The sequence below is a fragment of the Thamnophis elegans genome, chromosome 14, assembly GCF_009769535.1.
Source record: "Thamnophis elegans isolate rThaEle1 chromosome 14, rThaEle1.pri, whole genome shotgun sequence".
Lineage (NCBI taxonomy): Eukaryota > Metazoa > Chordata > Lepidosauria > Squamata > Colubridae > Thamnophis > Thamnophis elegans.
This window is the reverse complement of record NC_045554.1, coordinates 26748981-26775390: the sequence shown is the minus strand read 5'-3', so window position 1 is coordinate 26775390 and position 26410 is coordinate 26748981. Positions and strand designations below refer to the sequence as shown.

General features: G+C 40.2%; 1 protein-coding gene across 6 annotated transcripts in view; it reads left to right on the top strand.

Moving 5' to 3' along the window:
- RSPRY1 (ring finger and SPRY domain containing 1) overlaps positions 1 to 21525 on the top strand; it is a 37507-nt gene extending 15982 nt beyond the window's left edge. For all 6 annotated transcript variants that reach the window (XM_032230392.1, XM_032230391.1, XM_032230390.1 and 3 more), the window contains 12 exons: positions 1623 to 1735; positions 3148 to 3274; positions 3930 to 3988; positions 5760 to 5826; positions 7228 to 7359; positions 9060 to 9175; positions 11584 to 11727; positions 13805 to 13916; positions 15794 to 15896; positions 17059 to 17211; positions 17433 to 17537; positions 20597 to 21525. In XM_032230392.1, coding sequence (XP_032086283.1) covers positions 1623 to 1735; positions 3148 to 3274; positions 3930 to 3988; positions 5760 to 5826; positions 7228 to 7359; positions 9060 to 9175; positions 11584 to 11727; positions 13805 to 13916; positions 15794 to 15896; positions 17059 to 17211; positions 17433 to 17537; positions 20597 to 20693 — 1328 coding nt within the window. In that variant the 3' untranslated portion in view covers positions 20694 to 21525. The remainder of the gene's footprint in view (positions 1 to 1622; positions 1736 to 3147; positions 3275 to 3929; positions 3989 to 5759; positions 5827 to 7227; positions 7360 to 9059; positions 9176 to 11583; positions 11728 to 13804; positions 13917 to 15793; positions 15897 to 17058; positions 17212 to 17432; positions 17538 to 20596) is intronic.
- Positions 21526 to 26410: the final 4885 nt, after the last annotated feature.

Below are 26410 nucleotides of genomic sequence, written 5' to 3'. Positions count from 1 at the left end.
CTGTGCCGCGGCACCCTAGTGTGCCGTGACATAGTGTAAGGTGTGCCGTGGGAAAATTACTTTATATATAGTCAATATAGGCACAGAGTTAAAAATTTTTAACATTTTCTAATGGTGGTGTGCCTCGTGATTTTTTTCATGAAAAAAGTGTGCCTTTGCACAAAAAAGGTTGAAAAACACTGGACTATTGGGTGTGCCCCCAACCCCCTCGCCCAACTACTTAGGGTGAAGCAATGTATATTTTTACCTTTAACTCCCATTAAAACATTACAGAGAGTTTGGGTTTTTCAAAATGATGTTGGGGAGTCAATGTGTTTGAACTTTGCCAAAGCCCCAAATTCTTGTGGGCTTTGGTGAGGTACGAAATCCCCATCTTTCTTTGGACAAATCCACTCTCTCAGCCCAACTTACCTTATGGGATGTTTGTTTTGGGTAAGAAATAGGAGGAGCGAGTACAATAAAAATCTCCATGAGCTCCTGAACAGGAGGATATACAGATAGTCCTCCACTTACAACAGTTCATTTAGTGACTGTTCAAAGTTACAACAGCTTATGGCCATTTTTCACTGTTACAACTTTTATAGCATCCCCATGAACACGTGATCAAATTCCAGATGCTTGGCAACTGGTTCATACTTATGACCATTGCTTGGTCCCAAGGTCACGTGATCCCCCTTTTGTGTCCTTCTGACAAGCAAAGTCAGTAGGAAAGCAAAATTCACTTACCGTAGCAACCACGCCCCTAACTTACCAACTGCAGTGATTCACTTAACAACTGTGGCTAGAAAGGTCATAAAATGGGGGCAGAACTCACTTAACAGATGTCTCAATTGAAATTTTGGGCTTTGTTGTGGTCGTAAGTCAAGGAGCCGAGGTGGCGCAGTGGTTAAATGCAGCACTGCAGGCTACTTCAGCTGACTGCAGTTCTGCAGTTCTGCTGTTCAAATCTCACCGTCTCGGGGTTGACTCAGCCTTCCATCCTTCCGAGGTGGGTAAAATGAGGACCCGGATTGTTGTTGGGGGTAATATGCTGACTCTGTAAACCGCTTAGAGAGGGCTGAAAGCCCTATGAAGCGGTATATAAGTCTAACTGCTATTGCTATTGCTAAGGACTACCTGTAAATCTAACAAATGAGATGCCTTCAGCAGAAAATGGAGATAAACTTTCCCATCCCACACACACACTAAAGAGAGCAAAACTGGACTCTGCAGGAATTGTGGAAATGCATGTAATAAGATGCGTTGACTTCAGTGGAGAATATTTTGCTCCACAACGTATTGTGTGTTTCACCTGTGGAAAGTGTCAGCTTCCCGTCTGGGTAGCACCATCTGCCCAAAGCACCCTGCGTTCCACAATCTTGTGTAGCTGCATTTTGTACAAGTGAAAGTTTGCTCTGACATTCCATTCGGGTATGACGAGTGTCTGTCTGGACTCCAAGAGGCACTAATTTTGTCCTGCGATTCCACTCTGGATCAACAGCCAATTGTTTTATTTTTAACATATGTCTGAGACGATTTGTCCCCTTGAATTATTCAAATGCTGATGAAATCCTGCTTTTGATTAGTGGTATGTCTCTTTCTTTAAGTTAAGATATTTGCTTTTATTCTTTGATGGTTGACAGATGAAGGATGGCTGGAAGTTGTCCAGTCCTTAATAAGAGTTATTCCATTAGAAGACCCCTTGGGACCAGCTGTTATAACTTTACTCTTGGATGAGTGCCCATTACCAACCAAAGTAAGTTAAATATACAGATTGGTCAAATAAATACCTGATTAAATTTAAAATTAAAGCAACTGCTTTAAAAGTCTGCTTTAATCGCCTTGATTTTAATCTCCTTTAGAAGTGTGCTTTTTTAAAAAAATGCAGATCTCAAATCAATAAAATATCTCAGTGTGGTTGAATGGGAAATGCTTGTCAGGTTTATATCAAAAATATAATTTGAATAAAAATTCAGAGAAAAATAAAAAAAACTGACTCAAACCATGTGTTTTGGAAAAACCAATTTGATATTAATTAATACAATATCTTTCATAGTAGGTCACAGTAATGCTAAACATACAGATATTGTTTATATAATTAATTTTCCAAGTTCTATATTATTCATTTTAATTCATCTATTGTCACTAGTTGTTCATATTTAAAAAATCTATAATTTGAGCCTTGTTCATTCTTAATTGTTTTTGTATTCTATCTAAATATTGAAAGTATTTGCAGGACAATAATAGGAATCTAAGCACTGCTTCCAATTTTGTATTTTTTTTCTTTGAAAAGCTGATAATTCTATTATAAAATGCTCTAAAAAGTTATCTGCTCTGAAAAAAATAGAATACCTTTTAAAAAACTAACTAAATCTTAGGTAATTAGGATTTAGTATGTGATTCCTAATGCTGTATTTGTACAAGTAATTTCACAAACGGTGTCAATATATATAACAATATAAACCAAAACAGTAGAAGCTTGAAGCAGCTTCAAAATGGTTACATTTACTAACTGCTTATAATGCAATTGTGTTGTGTATATCAATTTTCTCCAAATTGCTGATCTTTTGCTTCAATCCACAATACAACATCATCCAGAATGGTTTGTGTGTTTTCTTAGTTGTGATTTTCAGATGTAAAACTTAAGTATATTTGTTTTACAATGCAAATTAATTATGTTTGCTTGAAGCACAATTGGGGAAAATACGGCTTTTAGTTTTCACGTGTTTAACAGTGTTTCTCAGCTTCCTTCAATCTTGTGGCTTTTAGTTAAATGTTGTGAGCCATCACTGCTTGATGTCTTATCGTCCATTTTGAAAAGTCATCTTAAGTAAAGTATCTCCGAAAGAAAAAAAATGATTTTGTTATTTCATAGAAACATAGAAAATGGGTGGCAAAAAATGGATGGCCCATTGAATCTGCCCTTTCAGGATTTTTGTTGTTTTGTTTTTAATTCACTCCTTTATTGCTTAATTATTTTTATTTTATTTTATAAATTTTGTTGGTGCAATTTCAGTGCTTACTTGTTAGGATCAATGATTATTTCAAATTCAGTTTGTGCCTGTATCAGTGTAGATAAGTTACCTTATACGGTATTAAGATATGAATGGAATGGAATGTTTCTTTTGGCGATTTGACATTCAACAGCCTGGTCCTTTTCCTGTGTAGGATGCATTGCAGAAATTGACAGAAATATTAAATTTAAATGGAGCAGTGGCTCTCCAGGATGCCTGCCATCCTGCCAAACACCGGAATACCACTGCAGTCCTGGGCTGTTTGGCAGAAAAGCTTGCAGGTAAGGATTCTGGGATGTCTTTATGTCTCTCTAGGGAGGTGACAGTTCAGTTCTTTAGGGACTTCTCCACACACCTGTTGTTTCTAGGTTTTACAGCTTTACCCTCTCCTAATCTGTAATAAATATATTGTCTATAATTAGATATCTGCTCATAGAGCATCCTTCAGATGCTCAAAAACACATGACAGTGTTTTAATCTCTTTAAATTAATTTGTAATCCCTGGTTCCATTTGCCAGAATGCAGTACAGTGGTTTATGAATGGTGGGAGTAGATCCCTGTTCTTCCTTTGTCTCCCCCTTATATGGCAATAGCTACAGAGGGCAAGTCTAGAATTTGTTTTGTCAGAAGGAAGGTGGGAAACAAAATGTCACTACTGAATTTAACCAACCTTTTTAGAAGGACAAACTAGACTGGAGGTGTCAGATTATGTAAATCACTTTATGTGTTGCTTGTATTCCTGTCTGGTAGAGAGAGGGGGGGGGGGCTTAGTAAATATTTCTGCAGCTATATCTTCTTTGCTGAATGCTTCTTCCTTCTGTAAAACAAGAGAACTGGAAAAAGCAGTGCAGGATCCTAAACTTTTCTGAAGAGATTTCTTAAACAATGTAAAACAGCACCTTCGATGCACGTGTTTCATTTTTAGTGTTTTTACAGGCCCTGCAAGTGTAGGTTTACTCAGCCAAGGAATCTTGGAGTACTTACTGCAGAGTTTGGTGAGTACCAAAATAAATCAGTATGCTAAGTATTGTGTGTAAACATTTGAAGGGATTTCTATGCTCTGATCTCATTTAGTCTTGTGTCACTAAAAAAAAAGGAAGCCGCAGCATAATGTGTCTAGCCATTGCAATTATTTTTCAGTGGCCCAGTGAAGGTTGACAGGTTTTGGCAAAGAAGAAGAGAAGAGCCACAGTTCAGAAGTTAGCATGTTTGCTTAAGACACCGCCATCCCTTTGGGCCAGGCTCTACATGGTTACCGTCAAACTTTTCAAAAGCTGCTACTAATGTAGTTAATAATATTTTTGCTAGATGGATGGACTAGCAGTCCAGCTGTATAGGACATTTTGAATGTTATCATTTAGTGAAACGATCACATAACTACTAACATATTTTCTTGGGCAAAACACAAACATCATGCTTGCTTGATCCACAACCCTATTTTTGCTTTCGATGAATTTTTATGTGTAATTATAAATAAAAATTGTGAATCACTCCAATTTCAGCTGTGGAAAAATACAGAAACATCAGCAACGTTTAAATTTAACAACCTTTTCACTTTTCAAGGCAGTCAGGCAACATGTACTTGAAAACTTAAAGGAAAGTAGCTGCAAATTACTTATGTGCTACTAAAAATACTTGTGCATCTACTGTATGGTTTTTTAAAATCATAGATCAATTACCCAAAGTCGTGTATAGCAGGGCAATATAAGGATTCTGGCTTAAGGAGCAGCTGCCTTTTTACTTTTAGTATTAAAGGCACTGTTATATTACGTAAAATCCATGCCTACGTTTCTTCATTTTAGCGGTATAATTTCCATGGGGCGTGGGAATCTTGGCATTAGTCACACTAAAGCTTCAGAAGGGACTCTTAAAAGAAGAAAGGCCTCTCCCTCAGCTTTATCTGGAGGCTGCAGAAAATGTGGCTTGTGATACCAGGGTAGGTGGGCCTGGAATCAAAACCTTTTAAGGCCCCCATTTAATCTTTAAACCTTCCCCCAAAGAAATAAATGTATCTGAATTGGAGTAAAGAAGGTTTGAGGTCGTTCTCACATTCTGGAAGAGAGGCTGAAGGCTGCAGATGGGTTGGTGTAACTCGGGGGTCCCCAAATCTGGGGTTGCGGCCCGTTTGAAAGTGGGTCCTGTGAGCAGCGAGCGAGCTTGTGTGCACATGCGCAGCTCCACTTGCATGAATGGTGGGTACTTGGACAGAACCTTCCCCCTTCGGAACCAATGGGCAAGAGTGTGCATGCACAGCTTTACTTGCACGAGGCTTGGGTGTTCGCCCTTGCACACAAAGCTCCATTTGTGGGAGCGCAAATTGAGCTATGCGCGCTCATGCACACTCTTACCAGTGACAAAGAACCATCCTTTCTCTCCTCTCCCCCCCCAGTCAGGCCACCAAGCCAGAAAGGTTGGGGACCTCTGGTGTAACTTACCTCTGCCGCCGAAACTATGGTTTGGAAGATGAGGAACCTTTTTTGACTGGGGAAGAGGAGAGGGTGATCCTGTTCCTGGAACCTCTGGCTTTTTCGCTTGCTAAACTAGAATAGTTATCTTATTTTCCTTTTCTGTCGGAAAGCAGTTTGTATTGATGCCTGGCTCTCTGAAGTAAGCCTTGTCTTCAGGCTGTTTTTTTTATTGTGCTTAAAGAGTAATTTTTCTTACCCTCACAAGCTTTTTTCCCCTGTGTTGGAAAAAAATCAGCACTTGATTTTGAAGACAACTTTGGGGAATATTGAATGCAATAATTTCCCTTCTTTATCTTAGGAGTTCCAATCCCATCCGACGGTCATGCTTTTTGCACTAATAGCCCTGGAGAAGTTTGCACAAACAAGTAGGTGTACTCATTTGAAATGCAGAGTTAAGAACAAAACAGGATGGGTTGTTATGTGGGGTATTTACAGTATTTTGAGCATTTACAGGATAGCATACAAATAAACAACACACACAAAAATGTACCATTAAAAACCACTAAAATTAAAGCTCAGCTGGGTGACCTTGAGCCAGCCAGTCTCTCTTGCCCTAGGAAGGAGGCAATGGCAAACCATTTCGGAGGTCTGGTCTGCTCACCCTGACACAAAGGCCTGGGGAAAGAACCAGGCCTCATCTGCCTTTTTGAAAGTCTAGATAATGGATACAAAGATTAGAAAACCAATGATGAAAGACGATTAACAAGCCAGAAATAAATGCAGGTATAAAGTTATATAGAAGAATATGTAGCGTAAGCAATATTACTACCAGAATATGCAAAAGTGTAAATCAAAATAAATAGAATGATAAATGAATAGAGAACTATGATAAAACCATGGAAACAATAGATATACTGTAAGTATGTCTTATAATATGGAAGTTCCTATTTTTTTCCTTTTTATTTATTTTTTGTTGTTTACCATATTGTATGAATAAGAGAAAAATAGATGTAGTTAGGACATACAATCTTATGTATAATTTAAAAAGTGCTGATAAAACCAGTATATTGTTGCAAAGTTGAAATTGTGATGTAAATGAAGAAAAATGTACAATAAAACAATAACAATAATAATAATAGAAAGTCTTCAGGGGTTGGAATTTATTCCTTTCTTCTAAAATCTTACCTGGCTATGGTCAAGAGTGGTGGTAGCATCAGTGTTCTAAGCAAATAACCAGCAGGTAGCAATTTGTGTGGGTGCCAAGATCTCCTTCCTGCTGTTTTTTTTGACACCACTGGAGATGGCAGTGGAGAATGCAGGAAAGCTTGTCAAATTGAGAGCATAAGCTTTGAATCCTCAGCCACCTCTAGATGTGGCCTTCAGGGGTGGAAAATCATGACAAATTCCATCATCCATTAGGACCTTGATGGAGCTGTTGAGGACTTCTTCCCCAAATTTTCAAAACTGCAAGGGACTAAATTTGTTACCAAGAAACGGGGCAGAACCAATGTGCCTCTGGCTGGACCTCCACTGGTCAAACATTTGCATATCCTAAAGAAGAAATGGGCAGTAAAATCAAGATGCCCCTGAGCTGAATTCAGCTCCTGATGATGAGTTGCAGCTGGAGTTGTTTTCTTGGCCTCTGGCCCGGTCTCTCTGCCAGCAGCTACTAACTGCTGAAACTTTAATGGATTATGGTGGAATTTATATAGTATGAGAATGGGGAATATGGGGAAAAGCACAAAAGCCTTTTTTCTTCTTGGAAATGCTGTGTTTTTAATGATTACTATTTTCTTTTCATAATTGTGAACACATTCCAACTCCAGGTGAGAATAAAATGACAGTTTCTGATACCTGCATCAGTGATCAGCTGGTTTTGTTAGAGAAATGGACAAATAATCCAGACTATTTAAAACGCCAAGTTGGATTCTGTGCTCAGTGGAGTTTAGACAATCTATGTAAGTAATAATATTTTTCTACTGTGAAGTTAAGGTAATGTTTGAAAACAGCATGGTTATTAGAGATGTCTAGTGTTTGCAGCAAAAGTAACCACCCGTAACACTAATACGTTTATAAAATAAACTTGCATATTCATTTCATCAAATGTTTGTGGTGCAATTCCTGAATGGTGTACAAATGGTATGTGTGAACTTACGTGTGTAAGATGGGAGCAGGAGGAGGGAAACCGAGGGGAGCAGCAGCTTCATTGACATACCCCTCCAGTCAATTTTAATTCTTCTAAATCTATATTGTTTTTAGCATCTGCACTTAAAATGTAACATTCTCTTGGTTAGAATTCTGACACACTAGTAATGGTGATTATTAGGGCACAATAAAGTATAAATTGGAAAATTAGACAAATAGAAATAATACATTGTTTTGTTGTAGAGCAAGGGGTCTCCAAACTTGGCAAATTTAAAACTTGTAGACTTCAACACGCTGGCTGAGGAATTCTGGGAGTTGAAGTCCATAAGTCATAAAGATGTCAGCTTTGGAGACTCTAGTTGTAGAAGAGTACAACCTATCAGGATTCTAACTAAAAGAGAACAGGTAAATTAGCACATTTTTCCATGTCTGCAAAGGTCTTGTTTTAGGACCTGTGCTGGGATTTAGCTGTAGATCCAATTCTCCACTGTTGTTAATTCCGAGGAAAGTGGCAGATACAATTTACACTGTTAATCAAGTGTCTTAATGAAACATAGCCATGAACCTGTCTATTTTAAATGGTAAATAGTTGGGTTTTCTGACTTGAGGTTTTAGTTGGAGATTCTAAACTGTTCATTTAGTCTGTAAATTGGGTTCTCTAGGCTTTTGTAGATTAAGATGGTTTGAAACCCTTCTCAGGAGGGGAAAGGATACAAAATGACACCAGTGTTAGTTGTCCTGTTTTGAATGCAGATGGTATTAGATAATCTAATTCATTTCTGAAACAAATACCATATCAATTTTCAGAAGATGAAGTCCTTCATTAATGAAAAGCCATTGAAATTGAATTTCTTAATTGGTAAATTGAAAATAATCTCTTGCCAGCATCTAAATGTACCTAGTATTAATAGAATGCGTATAGAAGCACAGATTCACTGGCTTTGTTATATTCTCTAGTTTAATCAGAGAAAGAAGCTTTCTGGAGAAATACCAGCTACAGTATCCCTAGCCAATATTTATTTAAGAGTCGTCACTCTTAAATTCAATATATAACTGCATTTTGGGGAATATTGTATATTAGTATCTGCTCTTTGCAGGCTTCTTGGATCCTCTCTCATCTTGGTTAGAGAAATCATAGTCCCTGGTTTGGTCTTCTTTTGACATGCTAAAATTGTAAGGCAAGCTAATGACTCCAATTTGTTAGAAGAAAAATCAGCTAGGGATTCCCAGTTGCACATAATGCTAAGCAAACCCCAGATGGAGCAGTTATGCTTAATTGCTTTTGCTGGCAGAAGGCAAGCAGGAAGCATTTAGCATGTGGGCTCATTCCCCTTAAGCCCAAATTCTAAAGAATTCAGTTTTTGAATGCCTGTCATTTAAAGGGATAGTTGCTTATTCAGAAAGTGTTTGATTCATTCTTTAACTGGATTTGGGCAGCCAAATTCTGTTTTCTAGCTTACCATTTCTACATTGCTGGGATAACCCTTAAAACCTTTTCTCTTGTTTCCTGCAGTTTTGAAAGAAGGGAGACAGTTTACATATGAGAAAGTCGACCTGACCAATATTAGGGCCATGCTGAACAGCAATGATGTCAGTGAATATCTGAAGATCTCCCCGCATGGGTTGGAGGTAGCCTTGTGTGTGTTTTTTTGTGCATCAATTATGAAATACTGTTATGCCTGCTCAATTTCCCTGAATAGCAGGGGAGGTCTAGAGGGAGGGAGTTTCTATGAACTAAAAGACACATATTGCTTTCAGAGTGTATATTTTAATTATTTTGCTTTTAACTCAAATCAGACAGCATTAAAAAAAACATTTCTATGTAATTAATGGAGGAAAGTGCATACTATAAAGGCATGCTGGGTAACATCTGTAGCTCTTTGGAGACACAAAATAAATAGATCATTCTAGATTGTCTCACTACATGGATCTGAGCTTGAGAAAGGGAGATGGGCTCTCTTTATTACTAAGTGCATGGAGTTATATAATATGCAGGCAGGCAGGCCTTGGCTTACAACCATAATTGGGACCAGTCTTTCCATTGTTAAACAAGTGAGTCGTCCCCAGTTCTGTGACCTTTCGTGTTATAGTTAAGTGAATCACTGCACTTGTTAAGCATACACAGTTTCCCCATTGACTTTGCTTTGTCGGAAGCCAGCTGTGAAATGCAAATGGCGATCACCCCAGAATGCTGTCACAGTCATCAATACATGTTGGTTGCCAAGCGCCCAAATGTTGATTACATGACCATAGGGTTGTTATGGATGTTCTAAATGTGAGAACCCATCAATCGTATGTCACTTTTTGGTGCTGTTGTAACTTGGAACAAGTCATTAAAACAAATTGTTGTAAGTCAAGGGCTCCCTGTGCAGCGATGAAAGGTTCCAGTGAAATCATGTCCCATCAAACCTGGCATCCTATTTTGGAAAAGGCCGAGTCAGGATTTGCCTTCATTGTTTAAAAATTCAATTTAGTTTTTAAAATTAAAAGCTAAAGGCTTGCATTCAGGACCTGATGTGTCGATCACTGGGTTAAACCAAACTCCTATTCAGAAATTGGGTGTTTCCAATCTCAGAGAGAGTCCAGTGAAATGCTTATGGTCTTGAATTTCTGTCCAAATTCAAAATTGCAGTTTTTCAGATCTATGTAGTGTCAGCGTTCCAAGTATCATGTAGAATTAAATCAGAGTCCAAGGCAAAACGATCCTTAAAGTTCCAATTTAATAAAGCAGACATCTTAGCACATTGCTGTGGAAATCCCAATTCTGGAAATTACATCAGAATCCCATCCAGTTAAAAGTTCATGATCTTGTCCCCACACCCACAATCCATCACATGATCCAATCTTCTTCTTCCACGCTGGCGTCTCCATCCAGCTGCTTCCGATCAGGTATGAAGGTGCGGAGACAAGAGATGACCTTGGTCTTCTAGAAAAGAATGACAATAACACATTCCACAATCCTACTCCTTTCTATTCCCCCCTCCCATCAACTATACTAATGAAACAGCATAATGAAATAAGAGAAAGTGTGGCAGAACAAAATTCTAAAAGGAATGTAATTGCAGGCCTGACATGTAGTTCCTAAAAGATCATAGTTGGGCCCAGCAACATGGTCATTAAGCGAAGCTGCCTACTTCTCCACTGATTCTGCTTTGTTGTTGGCCAGCTGTGAAGCATGCCAATGACAGTCACGTAACCATGGGATGCAGTGGCTGTCATAAATTCCTGCTGGTTGCAAGCAACTAAATCTCAATCACCTGACCAAGGGGACACCAAAGATCCTCTGTGTGTGAGGACCGGTCCTGGAGTTGATTTTTTCATTATTGTCTTAATTCCAAATGGTCACTAAACAGGGCAATTAAATGAGGATTAAAGGTACACATGTCATGGCTGCCATTCTGCTAGCCAAGCATCCCTTACTAATAGTCTGACATTTGCAATGGAGGGTGGGGGAAGAACCAAGCTGTATCAGCAGGCAGGAGAAACACCTGCCAGCCAAGGTCATTCATCAGATTGCAGAGCTGGAAGGCCTGCGAACTGAGGGTCCCTTCCCCAAACAATATATGGGCACCTAATTGGACATTAATGGATAATAGGGGGGTGGCAGGGGAAAAGGAAAAACTAATTGTATCATTTTGCGTGAAAAAAACGCCAGATCCAGCTTCACTACTTCTGTGACCACATAAGCTTTAGTAAACTGTACTCTTGGTAAAACAATGGGCCAGGGGTCTCTCTTTGCTAGATGACTGGCTGGGATGATTGACATCACGTCTCCTCGATATTCTTTGCATATCTTCATCCTTTTGCATTAGGGCTGCCCTCTCCAGCTCCAACCTCAAGATGAATAGTAATGTAGCACCCTGGATTCCTAGACACTTGACTGTGCTGGTTGAGGTTTATGAGACTTAACAGTTCTCCCAACAAATATGAAATTAAAAAATTGGGAAGCTGAGCACTTTATTGTGCCCTTTGGCGCTCCCTGAAGTGTCCAATTTGCACATGGACTTTACTTTTTTCCCCACATTTTTGTTTGCTAGGCCCGATGCGATGCTTCGTCTTTTGAAAGTGTCCGATGTACCTTCTGTGTAGATTCTGGAGCTTGGTACTATGAAGTTACAGTCATTACTTCCGGAGTGATGCAGATAGGATGGGCTACTAAAGACAGCAAGTTTCTCAATCACGTAAGTGCTGCTCTTGTCTTATGTGGGAATCTGTCTACCAAATTGAAGTGGCACCAGACAAGTCCCCCCTATCCTCTCCCATCTTCATCCCACCTCTGGAAGTTTAACTTGAAAGCAACTTACTGTTCTGACCTAGGCTTCCCAAGAGCATGAGGCAGACTCCTTGTCCCGATAAAACCTCTTTTATTTAGGTTAAAGGGAATTCCTCTCCAGCAAAGACCCAGCAAAAAATCTTTCAAGAGATTTCACAACTACAGGCCTTTATCAGGTTTGGAAAGCTGCCAAGCCAATATCTTCCAAACACCAAGCTGTAGCAGCAATTACTTGGCAAGAGGTCAGGAACAGATCTTCACCCTCATGAATTGAATTAATTGTCTCCTGCAAACTCCCCTCTCTTTATTCCCTATGGGAGGGGCCATTCACCATTCACCTGTGCCTTTACTCCCGAGTCAGCCTTTGTTTCTTAGCTGTTCCTTTCTGGCAGTTCTGTGCATGCGCACATCAGGACAGCTCCAGCTGTTCTGCCTCACTGATGTCTGACTCTGAAGGCAGCTGATAACTGTCAGGCAGCCCTGCCCCCTTTCTGCCTCTGATGCAGAGCCCTTATCAGAGCCTTCCCCAGACTCCAGGACTGGCCCATGTTCCTCCTCTACCTCCTCACTGTCTGAGTCTGACACCAGCTCCGCTGGCCACTGGCTGACCACAACACATAAATGGATAATATTCTTTTTGGCATGTTTGCTGAACTACCCATCCTAGCAATATTTTCCTGGATTTTGCTGTACTCTCATGCAGGGGGCATGGTGAGTCCTTCACCCTGCTAGTATTCCTCTTCATGCTGGCCAATGGCCATTCATAAGGTGGGGGTGGGTGGAGGACTCTGGACAGGGACCTGGGAGATAGAAGTTCAGAGCCCTCTTCATCTTCCAAGCTCATTTGGCAACCTTCAGCTCATCAGTTTCTTTCAACTTAATCTTCACTTTGAAGCAGATCTGATCAAGACATGATTCTCTTGCTCTGGTTATGTGGATGGACTTGTTGCCCATCATTTCCTTCCAGGGTTGGTCTGTAAAAACAGGTTCAAGCTTGTCTCCTCCCAGTCACATGGAGAAGGAAAAAAGGTTCAGTTATGCTATGCAGAATTGTTTTGGTTTTGATCCAGTTTTGGTCACCACATTACAACAATAAAGATGTTGAAACTTTAGAAAGGGTGCAGAGAAGCGCAACTAAGATGATCAAAGGCCTGGAGACAAAAACATATGAAGAACGGTTGCAGGATTTGGGTTTGGCTAGTCTAAAGAAAAGAAGATTTAGGGGTGACATGATAGCATCATTCCAGTATTTGAGGGGCTGCCACAAAGAAGAGAAGAGTCAAATTATTCTACAAAGCACCAGAGGAGAAACTTCCTAACAGTGAGAACAATCAACCAGTGAAACACCTTGCCTTCAGAAGCTGTAGGTGCTTCATCACTGGGGTTTTTTAAGAAAAGACTGGACAGTCACCTCTTTGAAATGGTACAGGGCAGGGCAAACTCGTGGGCCAGATGTGTCACACATGGGCCATGCCCAGTTTAGCAGAATGGGGAAAAAATCCTGATACGTCATGTGACAGCCGTGAGCTTGACCCCCGGCATAGGGTCTCCTGCTTGAGAAGGGGTTTGGACTGAAGACCTCCAAGGTCCTTTCCAGCTTTATTCTGATTAATACTGATATTTTGGGAAGACAAGGGTTTTGTAACGAAATGGTTTAGTTTAGCCATCTTTTCTCTTAGAGTTTCTTCTGACAGATCTCTCACGACTTCTAGTCCTATTCTTTTATGCTTTGACCCCTAGAATAAGTGGGGAAATTTCGTTCAGTTATATCAGAACACATATGCCTGCATCATATTGAGATCCTCCTGATTATTAGGCTAATAACTGTGTAGGCAGAGCATGGAAGGTCTTTTACATTCTTAAGAAAAGATGCAATTAGCTTAAATACTGTTTTTAAATTTAAAAAAAGGATTGGGAAAAAAACTGTTGAAGTGGTTCTGGGTCAAATTCAGAGAATGAAATACTGTATTCTATATTTCCTGAAGGAAGGTTATGGTATCGGGGATGATGAATACTCCTGTGCTTATGACGGCTGCAGGCAGCTGATCTGGTATAATGCCCGAAGTAAACCACATTCCCACCCATGCTGGAAAGAAGGTATGCTATTGTCCCACTTGTTTTCTCATTGCTGAAGTTGTGTCACTATCCAGTTGGCCCTCGTTTGTTTTCTGTTATCCTAGAGTGTAGAGCGCAGCACAATGATCTAATTTCCAGCACTAGGAAAATCTTACCATGGGAGCAGATGGAACCAATTACAAATATCTGGCTTCCTTTTGCTCCAGGTGTTCAACCCGAAGGTGGGCAGCCTATTCTTGGGGGCAGGCTTAATTTGGATTGCTGCATCGAGCAAAGGAGTTGGGCTCAGTGGACCCTTCCTGTCTGTGATTCTAGCACAGAGACTTAAAAAAACGGAAGAAAAATGTCATGAAATAAGATTTTGGAACAATGGAGCAAGATACCTGCAGCTGCAGGAATCCCGCTCCCCAGTAATCTTTTTATGGGGATGTCTGTACACCTGTTTCCTGTGCTTATTAGTTCAGCGCTTCCGCAGTGATCTTGTGAGTTCAGGAGGCCTTCCTCCATGGAAACAGATTAAATTGCAAATACTGTAGCTAATTAGTAGGCTAATGTTTTGATAGGCAGAATAAAATCAATAGACAGCGTGTTGGATATTGGAAGATGGCAGTGTAGCAAGCCTGAATTTGTCATTCATTCATTTATGACACGGTTGAATATTGTGAACATCACACACTGATGAGGACCATACTTCTATTAATATGTCAAACCTATTAAGATATAAACATGTTAATTCATCTTGGGTAGAACTTTAGCAGCATCCCTCCCTATTGCAAACTGTAAATAGTTTGTTTTTAAAAAGAGAGCATGCTCATGTAATTTACTAAATCCTTTTTTTAATATGTTGAAATGCTTTTGATTAGAATGCTGCTAGTAACCCAACTAGTAAATCATAGTTGGCATTATCAGAAGCCAACTTCATAAATGGGTTGTTTCTTTTTCTCATATATGAATTTTTATCCCTCCCTACCTACCACTATTTCTAGAATAATATCAACTCTAATGCTGACTTAGCTTTTATCTTAAGGATTTGAAGCAGGTTTAGAAATCCTGGTTAAGATAACACCCGGTGCTGGCAGTTTTCTTGATTTTATTAGATGGAATAAATATGTTAAAAACTGCTAAAAGGAAGAAGATAGCATTTATTCCAAGATAGTGCCCCTGTTTGCAAGACTGGCTTTTAATTTGTAAATACACAGAGAACAGTCATTTGTCTTCTCCACATATCTGAATATTTATTGAAAGGTTTATACATAGGGATAGAAACACACACAAGTGGGAAAGATGGAATCACAAATCCATATAGAGTGGTTCTCAACCTGTGGGTCGGGACCCCTTTGAGGGTTGAATGATCCTTTCACAGGGGTCGCCTAAGACCATTGGAAAGCACATATTTTCGATGGTCTTAGGCAGTGTTTTTCAACCTTTTTTGTGCAAAGGCACACTTTTTTCATGAAAAAAATCACGAGGCACACCACCATTAGAAAATGTTAAAAAAATTTAACTCTGTGCCTATATTGACTATAGGCGGGTGTTTTTCCCACGGCACACCTTACACTGTGTCACAGCACACTAGTGTGCCGCGGCACAGTGGTTGAAAAACACTGGTCTTAGGAACCGAGACACCAATTTTATGGTTGGGGGTCACCACAACATGTGGAACTGTATTAAAAAGTCACGGCATTGGGAAGGTTGAGAACCACTGATATAGAGTGTTTCAAGCCCCTTGTATAGTATGTATTGGGTGTTATAGGGAGCACAAATGTAACCCAGCTACTGGGACCCTTTCAGTAGTTGTCAGATAAGACCCGAGCTCCCTATTCCTCTTTTGCAGGATACAATGATAGTGTCTTGGTGATTCCTGTGTTTCAATAGCTTGCTTTCTTATGTTAACTAAGGTGACACGATAGGATTTTTACTGGACTTGCAAGAGAAGAAGATGGTTTTTTATTTAAACGGGAACCAGCTTCCTGCTGAGAAGCAAGTCTTTTCATCAGCTATGTAAGTTCATTCTTCTGAGGGCGATGCCCATTTTGATGTCCATCTTTGCAGAATTAGCAATAAATATTTAGTAAAATAAGACTTGACCCTGGGGAAGCCCAGAACCTGAAGTACCCGAAGGAGCCAGCTGTACTGTTAATTCTGCAAAATAGAGTTGAGTGGTTTCTTTCTTGGTTACTAAGTGAAGCAGCAATTGACATTTAATCTCCAGTGTGGATTTATTGGTTTGTGTTTTAACTTAGCATGATGAGTAAATCCACTCATTTTGATTTAATACTGTATTACACTATGGCTTGTATAATAAACCATGGTTTTTAAAATTCTCGGTTGTGAACACTAGTATGGCTTTGCTTTGGCCTTTTAAAATAGTTCTTTTATTTTCAAGCACAGCTGACCCAGTTCCTATGTTATTCTTTCCCTTCCTCCACCAGCCTATTTTCTTGGGGAGATCTTTGTTTTGTGTTTTCTGTGGCTGTTTTTCCCGTCCCTGTTGAGTTTTCTCGTAGCTTATTTTGCAGCTCCTTCCTTAATGGGATATAGCAATTTTGAATTTCAGTCCCTGCTGCTAAGAAAAGGACAGGAAATTGCTCAGAGTGACACATTGACAACAGTTGCAAAAGAAATAAAAAAATAAAAATTGGGTCAATCATGGGTGACCTGATTTTCGACAGTCACGATCGTGATGGACAGGCTCCAATACAATCATAAGTTGAAGACCTCCAGTTACAACCGTAATGGGGCCTGCCCATACACGACCATCACTTGTGATGATTGTACATCAGGTCACCCTTTTCTGGCTAGGGAATTCTGAGACTTGAAGTCCACACATCTTCAAGTTGCCTAAGTTGAGAAACATAGATGCAGAGAATGCCCATCAACACATACTGATAAATATTACTCCTAGCCACAGAAGTCATCTGTGCCTTAAAAAATAAAAACAACACCTCCAGCTGTGAATGCTACTACCCTGATGACATTCCTTTTCTAAAGGAAGTGTTAGGGATGATGAAGGTTGTAGTCCAGGATTTTGAGAGCCATAAAAGACACACAGCCATTGGCTGTGTGTCGTGGGTGTTTCCCAGCCTCTCACTATGAAGAACTAACTCTGATAGGTAGCTTGTATCATAGCACTAATTTTTGTTTTTCATCCTTTATTGCACAGTTCCGGCTTCTTTGCTGCAGCTAGTTTCATGTCCTATCAACAGTGTGAGTTCAATTTTGGAGCAAGGCCTTTCAAATATCCTCCCTCTGCAAAATTTAACACCTTTAACGATTACGCGTTTCTGACAGCAGAAGAGAAAATCATTTTACCAAGGTAATGTGCGTGGATCTGGAAAGCTGGGGTGCACTTTTGTTCTTTGCATCTTCCCTTTATTTGCAGATAGTAAATGATTGCCTTCCTTGGGTGAGGAATTAATGCCTTGCTTACATTAGTAAGCAATACATTAACTCCTCATCCAAGGAAGGCATTAGTGCGAATATGAACGCCACGTCAGTTGTGTGTCTGTTTTTCACCACCTCCTATTTAATCTTCAGACATAGACGCCTGGCCTTGTTAAAGCAAGTGAGCATCCGAGAAAATTGCTGTACGCTTTGCTGCGATGAAATAGCTGACACAGAACTCAGGCCTTGTGGACACAGGTATTTTGAGAAACAGTGACTTTTGATTGATGTTTCTTGTAATTTTATACACACACACACACACACACACACACTCCATTACTCTTGGCAGTGTAGACATGTGCAGGTCTGATCGAGATATACGAATATTTGCCTGAAAATAAGATCAGGTCTTATATTAATTTTTGCTACAAAAGACGCATTAGTGCTTTCCAGTTAGGTATTATTTTTGGGGAAATACAATCCTAAATGCGTCCATCTGGCTGATGTCCTTAACTGGGGCTTATTTTGGGGGTAGGGCTTATATTACGAGGATCCTGAAAAAGGCTAGGCTTATTTTTCGGTTGGGTCTTATTTTGGGGGAAAACAAGTTATATATAGTCCTCAACTTATGATTTAGCCCCAAATTTCTGTTGCTAAACGTAAGCCAGTTGTTAAGGGAGTTTCGCCCAATTTTACGACCTTGCCACAGTTGTTAAGCAAATCACTACGCCTGTTAAAAGAATCATGCCGTCATTAAATCAAATTTGGCTTCCCTCATTGACTTTGTTTGCCAGAAGGTCACAAAAGATAGTCACATGATCCCAGGACACTACAGCCATCATTAATACATGCCAGTTCCCAAGTGGCAATCTGCATTTTGATCACATGACTGTGCAATTATCCTAAGAGCGAAAATTGGTCTCCCAAGTCCCTTTTTTCAATGCTTTTGTAACTTTGAATGATCATAAATGAATGGTTGTAAGTCGAGGACTACCTGTACTCCACTACCAAGCAATATTCAGCATTGTGTCCAAATCAACCCTATGTCAGGGTTCCAAGTAAGACCCCCAATGAAAGAAGACTCCGAGGCTTAAGTTTCCTCAAAGTCCCGTTTTATTAGAGATGTCCTATTGGCACATCTGGGGAAACCCGAATCTGAAAGCTTCCAGGTTTTCCCCACCCAAAAGAAAGCCCAAGCCCCTGCCCAGCACTCACGTGTCCATCACATGGTCCAGTAGGCACCGTCCCAACTGGAGATGCCTCCCAGTCACACCATCGCAGCTGCAGGGCAAGACGTCCTTGATTCTCTGAGAAAGGAATGTTATTTTGACTATATATCACTCATATGCCATATAATCCCATTTTCCCACAGCAGTAAATGTGGCTGGCCTGAAGGCCCAATGCAAAAGATGGCTTTCAGGCCTTGACACCCTGTGGTAGGCGGAGCGTTGTGTTGCAAACCCTGCCTGTGTCTCAGTGACTGGTCTTGCCTCCCACCTCTCGGATCAGCATCTTGCAGCTTTGGCATGCAAGAGAGAAAGGTTGCTTTTGTGTGCTGCTTTCCCTGTTCAAGTCTTGCAAGCTGATGACTAATCTTTTTGGTGCTGTTCTGATCTTTGGAGAGGCCTTATGTGGGTGACCTACAGCACAAGAAGACTCAAATCCTTCTCTTCCTCAAGGCTCTATCCTTCCCATTTATTGATTTATTTATCAAATTTATGTAGCCACCCATCTCACCAGGGGCAATTCCATGCAGCGCAGCACACAACAGAAATAAAAAAGTATCTCTCTCTCTCTCTCTCTCTCTCTCTCTCACACACACACACACACACACACACACACACACACACACACACCAGAAAATACAAGTATAAGAACCATAATAATAAATATATTTAAAACCCAAAATAGAACCATAAATGGAAGGAGAATAAAATGGATCTCTCAGCAAATGGAGTCATGAAGAGGAAGTATCATTCCCAATTATCCCTGGATTAGATCTGCTAAGAGGAAGTAAATAGAATAGAATTAAATTGAATTTAATTCTTTTTTTTAAAATAACTTTTTTATTTTTAAACAAAAATGAACAAAAAACATAAAACACATACAACCTTATTCCGTTTCATATAGCGTGTCATTTGGTTACAAGATTTTGTGCGTCCTTCACATGGTCACCACTTACAATTATATATCGAATCACAAATTATTCATTAGATAAACATAAGTACATTACTATTAAATGTCAATTTTTCAACTGTAATTATTATTCCTTAATTTTAAACAAGATATTCTGAATATTGAATCCATACATACAACATCATTTTGCCTCAATAGTTCAACTCCAATTCCTACATTTAAAAAAAAAAAATTCTAGAATTGAATTATTTATTGGCCAAGTGTGGAATTTGTCTTTGGTGCATATGCTCTCAGTGTACATAAAGAAAAATAAAATACATTCATCAAGAATTCTAAGATACAACACTTAGTGATAGTCATAGGTTTACTAATAAGCAATCAAATTGTAATAGGGAAAATAAAACTATAAATTGTAAAAATACAAACAACATGGTTATAGTCATAAGTGAGAAGAGATAGGTACTAGGAAGGATGAGAAGAATAATAGTAATACAGTAATTTGACAGTATTGTGGGAATTAGTTGTTTAGCAAAGTGATGGCATGGGGAGAAAAACTGTCCTTGTGTCTAGTTGTTCTGGTGTACAGTGTCCTATAGGGTTGTTTTGAGGGTAGGAGTTGAAACCATTGATGTCCAGGATATGAGGGGTCTGTAGATATTTTCACAGTCCTCTTTTTGACTCGTGCAGTGGACAGGACCTCAAAGGAAGGCAGGTTGGTAGCCACTGTTTTTTCTGCAGATCTAACTATTTGTTGAAATCTGTGTCTGCCTTGTTGGGTTGCAGAGCCAAACCAGACAGTTACAGGGGTGCAGATGATGACTCAATCGTTCCTCTGTAAAAACGTTGCAAATGCCCCTTCCTTAAAATCTGTGTCAGTGATTCTCAACACTGGCAACGTTAAAATACATGGACTTCAATTCCCAGAAGTCCCCAGACAGCTATGTATCTTAACATTGCCAATTTGAGAATCACTGATCTATACATTCCCACATCCATATAATAAGCCCCTGCCCTAAAATGCACTATATCCCCCTGTTCATTCCAAATAATTTCCTTCAAGTTAGAGGTGCCAATAACCCTCAATATATTTTGCAATTTTTTTACCCCCTTTAAAGTTTGTTTGATACTCTTCCGAAAAAAAACATCTTTAATAACCTCTCTTGCGCCCTTGTCTCTTTCAGTGATCTGTGCATGGAATGTGCCTTGCAACTAGAAACCTGCCCTTTGTGTCGGCAAGAAATTCAGACCCGCGTCCGACAGATTGCTCACATTTCATGACACGGGGAGAACGGTCTCTTGCGTGGATTTGCCTCCTCTCCATTCCATCCAGCGCCAGAAGAAAGGCAGCTCAAAACAAGCCCCTTCTCGTGTGTGTCCCCCCCCCCCCAGGCCGAAGCCCAGCCTCATCTCCATAAGGACCACAGATGGGAAGCCTGTTAAATTGCTGCACCGTCTCATCCTCACGAGATGCTTTCTTTTAGCGGTCATATAAAGTTGGTGGCAAAAGCTGACTTACCATTTAATTTATCCCTCATTCAAGACTGTTAGGAAAGCCTTCTTCATTCCTTTCTCTGGTTAATTTTTTTTTGCCTTTCCTTCTCAACTCCTTCCACTCACACACTGAAGACTTTGCACTGGAAACGTTTAATGCATAATCTCCTAAAACGGGGACGTAGCTGTTTCCCAAAGCCTTTGTTTTGGCAGCCATTATGCATTTTTTTATTACTTTGTCACTGTAGCTTCCTGCTGGTCAGAGTACATCCCCTATATATATTTTGGACTGTTAGCATGGAAATGTTAAAGAGACTTGAAATCTACATGAAGAAACTAATTTCTGAGGAAAATTGGTTATTTTCATTCATAGTATTTCTAAATTCCTTCAGTTTCAGTACCTACAATTTTGTGAAAAAGAAAAAAAATTAATTTTCAGGAGGAATTCTTATAAATGCAGCAACAGACTGGAGATAGTTTGATATTCTAGGTATTTTTAAGGTACCATTGATCATTGCTTTTTAAAAAAAAACCCAATCTGTTTTTGCAAGTTCTGTACATTTGAAAATAGTGATGTGTTAATATTGTTTTGAAGAAATACATGTTTGAATAGCAAATAGCTTGATTGGGTTAACTCCTATTTAAGACGATCCTAACTATTGTTTATATTATGGTGTTTGGCTCAGGCGACTTCTGTAAAACAGCTGCCTCAATCTTGCTCCAAGTTCCCCCTGGATTTCTGAAGAAGCAGAAGTTGTAAGATAATGCAAAGCCATATCAAAATGTTCATCCTGACATGAAATAAGCTGTACTGGACCTTTAAGGGGAGAGGGGGGGGGAATCTTGACTTCACAATTACCATATTTTTTTGAATATAAGTCACACCAGAATATAAGACGCAGCAAGGTTTTGAAGAGGAAAATTTTTTAAAAAAAGGTTTTGCACTCGACCAACCTCCCCAAAAGGACCTGTTTTTTGTGAAAACGGGTCCCTTTTTTTCCAAATAGCCCTTAGGAGGCTTGTAGAGTGCTCCTGGGGGGGGGGGGGCAAAAACGAGCAAGAAACAGCCCGTTCTTCACAAAAATGGGCCCTTTTTTGTCAAAAAGGCATGAATAGCCTTTAGGAAGCTTATAGAGTGCTGCTGGTGTCTGGTGAGGCAAAAAATGGACCATTTCTGCCCTCCACAGCCCCCAGGAGCACTCTGAAAGCCTCCTAAAGCTATGCATGGCCATTTTGGTGAAGGGAGCGGAGTTTCAGGAGGCAAAAAAAATGCTGTATTCAGTGTATAAGACGCACCCAGATTTTCAGCCTCTTTTTTGAGGGGAAATGGTGCGTCTTATACCCCGAAAAATATGGTGACTGATTCCTTTCTTAAGATGCATATCATTATAACGTTACAGATGAGCTTTTGAGGCAAGAATAGAATAAAATGTTAGAAAAAGTACTCAGGAAAGACTGAGTAAAAGAAACTACATAATCCTCTTTAAGTTTGGTGCATTGTCACACGTCATGTTAGCACATTAATTTTTTGGAGAGTCAGGGAAATGCAGCTTTTAGCGAAATAAAAGTTGACTCATTTTGCAGTTGTGCCACAAAACAAGACCCATAAAAAAAGATTCATAAAAGTGGATGGGGAGTCATTTAACCGTTAATATTTAACATGTGCTGAGCATTTAGCAGCTCCTGGCCTCAAAATGGATTACTAGGTTTAAAACTAGTAGTATGCCAGGAAGGTTTTATTAAAATTTTCTCACGTACAAATGTATCTCATAAAAAGAGGAAGAGGGGAATCTTAAGATTTTGTTGCTCAGTAGGCTTGGGAGGGAGGAGTATATGATATGTAGACATGACAACCCAGATTGTTGGGGGCAATAGGCTGACTCTGTAAATCAATTAGAGAGGGCTATAAAGCATGGTGAAGCGGTATATGTCTAAGTGCTATTGCCCTTCCATCCTTCCATGATGTGCCGTGGTTAAAATGCGGTATTGCAGGCTAATTCTGCTGATTGCCAGCAGTTCGATTCTTACCAGCTCAAATTTGACTCAGAACGTCCATCCTTCCGAGGTGGGCAAAATGAGGACCCAGATTGTTGGGTGCCAGAGACTGACTCTGTCAACTGCTTAGAGAGGACTGTGAAGCAGTATATTAGTCTGAGGGCTATTGCTATATATGCCTTTGAGGCATTCAGTAGGGTAGTATTTCTCCACCTTGGCAACTTTAAAATATGTGGACTTCAGCTCCCAGAATTCCCCAGCCAGTTACGTTGCCAAGGTTGAGAAACAATGCACGGGGGATTGACAAAGCTGCTTAAGGGTATTTCAATCTTTTGAGCAAAGCAACCCTTCCAAATCCCTTAAAAAGCCACGTGGCCTTCTGCTTTAAAATGGAGACCTAAAATTGCCATATTTCTGTGTTTGCCTCCCAAAGCTTTCTGGTTGTCTGTACAAATCACTATTGTTGGACACCAGGATGGTACCGCTTATTTTAACCTGCACAGCTCTCCAATAAGAGATGGGCAATATCAGTAGTCCTCGACTTAACAACCATTCTCTCAGGGTTCCAAATAGCATCCAAAAGTAAATCAGAGACGGAGGCAAAGGATTCCTCAAAGTTCCAATTTATTAAGAGAGCCATGTTGGCACATCTGGGGAAACCCAAATCTGAAAGCTTCCCGGTTTCCCCCACCCAGTTGAAAGTTCAAGATCTTGCCTCCACACCCACTGCATCACCTGCCATGCTGGCACCTTCCACCCATCCAGTTCCGGTCAGGTGCAGAGACAAAGGATGACCTTGGCTTTCTAGAAAGGAATTTTATTTTGCCTACATATCATCTAACTCCTTACAATCCCCCCTCCCATTTTCCCACCATAGAAAATGCAGAGTAGAATAATAGAAAGTGTGGCAGGCCCAAGATCCAAAAGAAAAGATAGGTGCAGGCCTAAACACATTCATTTAGTGACCAAAGTTACAACACATTAAAAAAAGTGACTCAAGACTATATGTCAACACCTCTTCATTGGGTAATTAGGAAAGAAGACCACGAGACTCCATAGGTAGAAAACAAGTGTACTTTTACTAATTATAAATGATTAAAGGCGTAGCAAAGCGAAGACCGACTATTTAGGCGCGAAAGCGATTGATATATAGAATAACCCATTCCCCACCCCTTGGCATCCCAGTTACAGTCCAATCATAATTCTCCTAAGTGTCAGGTGTGAGATAACTTCAAAAGGCATCACTAAGATGGAATGTCGGTGCCATTAGCCTTGGCGGGAACCTCCTCCGCATGCGTAGTCCGACAGGCAGCAGAACTCCAGAATCTTCCTCCAGCACAATTAGTAAACCCCTCCCAAATACCATGACCTCCCTCCCCGTTTCATGGCAGCCGAAGCAGCAGCAAAGCAGAGGCTGACACTATATTCATGGTTCTCTCCCCCCCCGCACTCAACCATAGCAGCATCCCCATCCATGGTCATGTGATTAAAATTTGGGAGGTTAGCACCTGCATGCATTTACGATGGTTGCCGTATTCTTAGGCCATGCGAACCCCTTTTGACAACCCTCCTGACAAACTCAATGGGGAATCCAGATTAATTTAACAACTGAATTACTAATTTGTTGACCACAGTGATTCCCTTAACTGTGGCAAAAAAAGGGAGCAAAAGGGAGCAAAACTCGGTAATTCTTCGTTAGCAAGAGAAATTTTGGGCTCAAAGGCAACCACACACGGAGGCCCATCTGTAGCCCCTGAAAGATATCTAGGCAGTTCCCCACCTTGCCTTGGCCATTTATATTTGCCAGGCAGAGACGGATCATTTCTAAGATAAGATAGTCCTTGACTTACAACCACAATTGAGCCTAGAACTTACGTTGCTAAGTGAGAAATTTGTTAAGAGGAATTTTGTCCCATTTTACTTTTCTTGCCACAGTTGTTAAGGGAATCACTGCAGTAGTAACACGGTTGTTAAGTGAATCTGGCTTCCCCATTGACTTCGCTCGTCAGAAGGCCGCAAAAGATGGTCACGTGGGCGTTGCAACCGTCATAAATACGAACCAGCTGTCATGCATCCGAATATCAATCACGTGACCATGGGGATGCTGCAATGGTCATAAGTGTGAAAAATAAGTCACTTTTTTCAGTGCCGTTGTTACTTTGAACAGCCACTAAACAAACTGTTGAAAGTTCAGGACTACCTGTATTGCTGATCTCCTATTGGAGGGTGATTCTCAAGCCAAACCAAAGCCAGCATGCATAATGTATTTATTGTATCTGATCACTGCCCCCCATTCTTAACATTAAAACTATTTTCCTCACCTCTTTCCTTGGGGATTAAGTATATTTTTTATTGTTGGCTGAGGAAGGCATGGAAGAACATCTAGATCAGGACCCAACCTTAGCAACATAAAGAGATGTGGATTTCTTCTCCCAGCATGGCTGGCTGGGGCATTCTGGGAGCTGAAGTCCTCACATCTTAAAAATTGTCAGGGTTGAAAACCCTGCTCTAGATATTAAGCACGTGCTAAAATTCACTATACACATGGCTTTGATCTGTACAGGCAGTTCTTGACTATTCATTTTAGTGACCGCTGAAAAACACCACAGCCATTTTTTCACACTTGCGACCATTGCAAGTGTCTGTATGGTCATGTGATCAGAATTTGGATACTTGGCAAGGGGCATGTATTTACCAGGGTTGCAGCATCCCATGACAAAAAAGATTGTAAAGTTGGGGGCAATTTGACAACTGCCTTGCTGAGCAGTGGAAATTCTGGTCCCAATTATGTTGCAAGTCAAGAACTAAACCAACACAATTCCTCCAGCTGTTAATGAACAGCGGAAACTAGTTAATGTACAAACTAAAAATTGTTCCCTGAACAATTAGAAAATTGCTCACCCCAGAATATTTGCACCTGCTGTTCTGCACTCTGCATTCAGTCAACATTTGCCCTCCGTATACGATAATCCATGATTTGTTCTAGACTGATAGCTACATGGGTGAGGCAGTGTCTCCTAATTATCTTCAAAATACGTGACTGATTCATTCTGGTTTCATTTCAACCTCTTTCCTACTCTATTCAGAGCTGTTAATGATGAGTACAAATTTCAAAACAAATAATAAATGTTTAATAGTATAGTATAAATGCTAAATTCACTCTGAAGAAAATCATTATATAGAATAACATATTTGGAAGGGACCTTGTAGGTCATCTAGTCCAACCCCCACCCAAGCAGGAGACCCTACCCCATTTCTGACAGATGTCAGCCCAGTCTCTTCTTGAAAACCTCCAGCGATGAAGCTCCCACAACTTCTGAAGGCAACTTCTGTTCCACTGGTTGATTGTTCTCACTGTCAGAAAATTCCTCCTTATTTCCAGGTTGAATCTCTCCTTGATCAGTTTCCACCCATTCTTCCTTGTCTGGCTTTCGGATGCTGCCTTCCCTCTGTGGCAGCCCCTCAAATATTGGAAGACTGTTAGGATGCTATCATTGGAACAGGGTTCA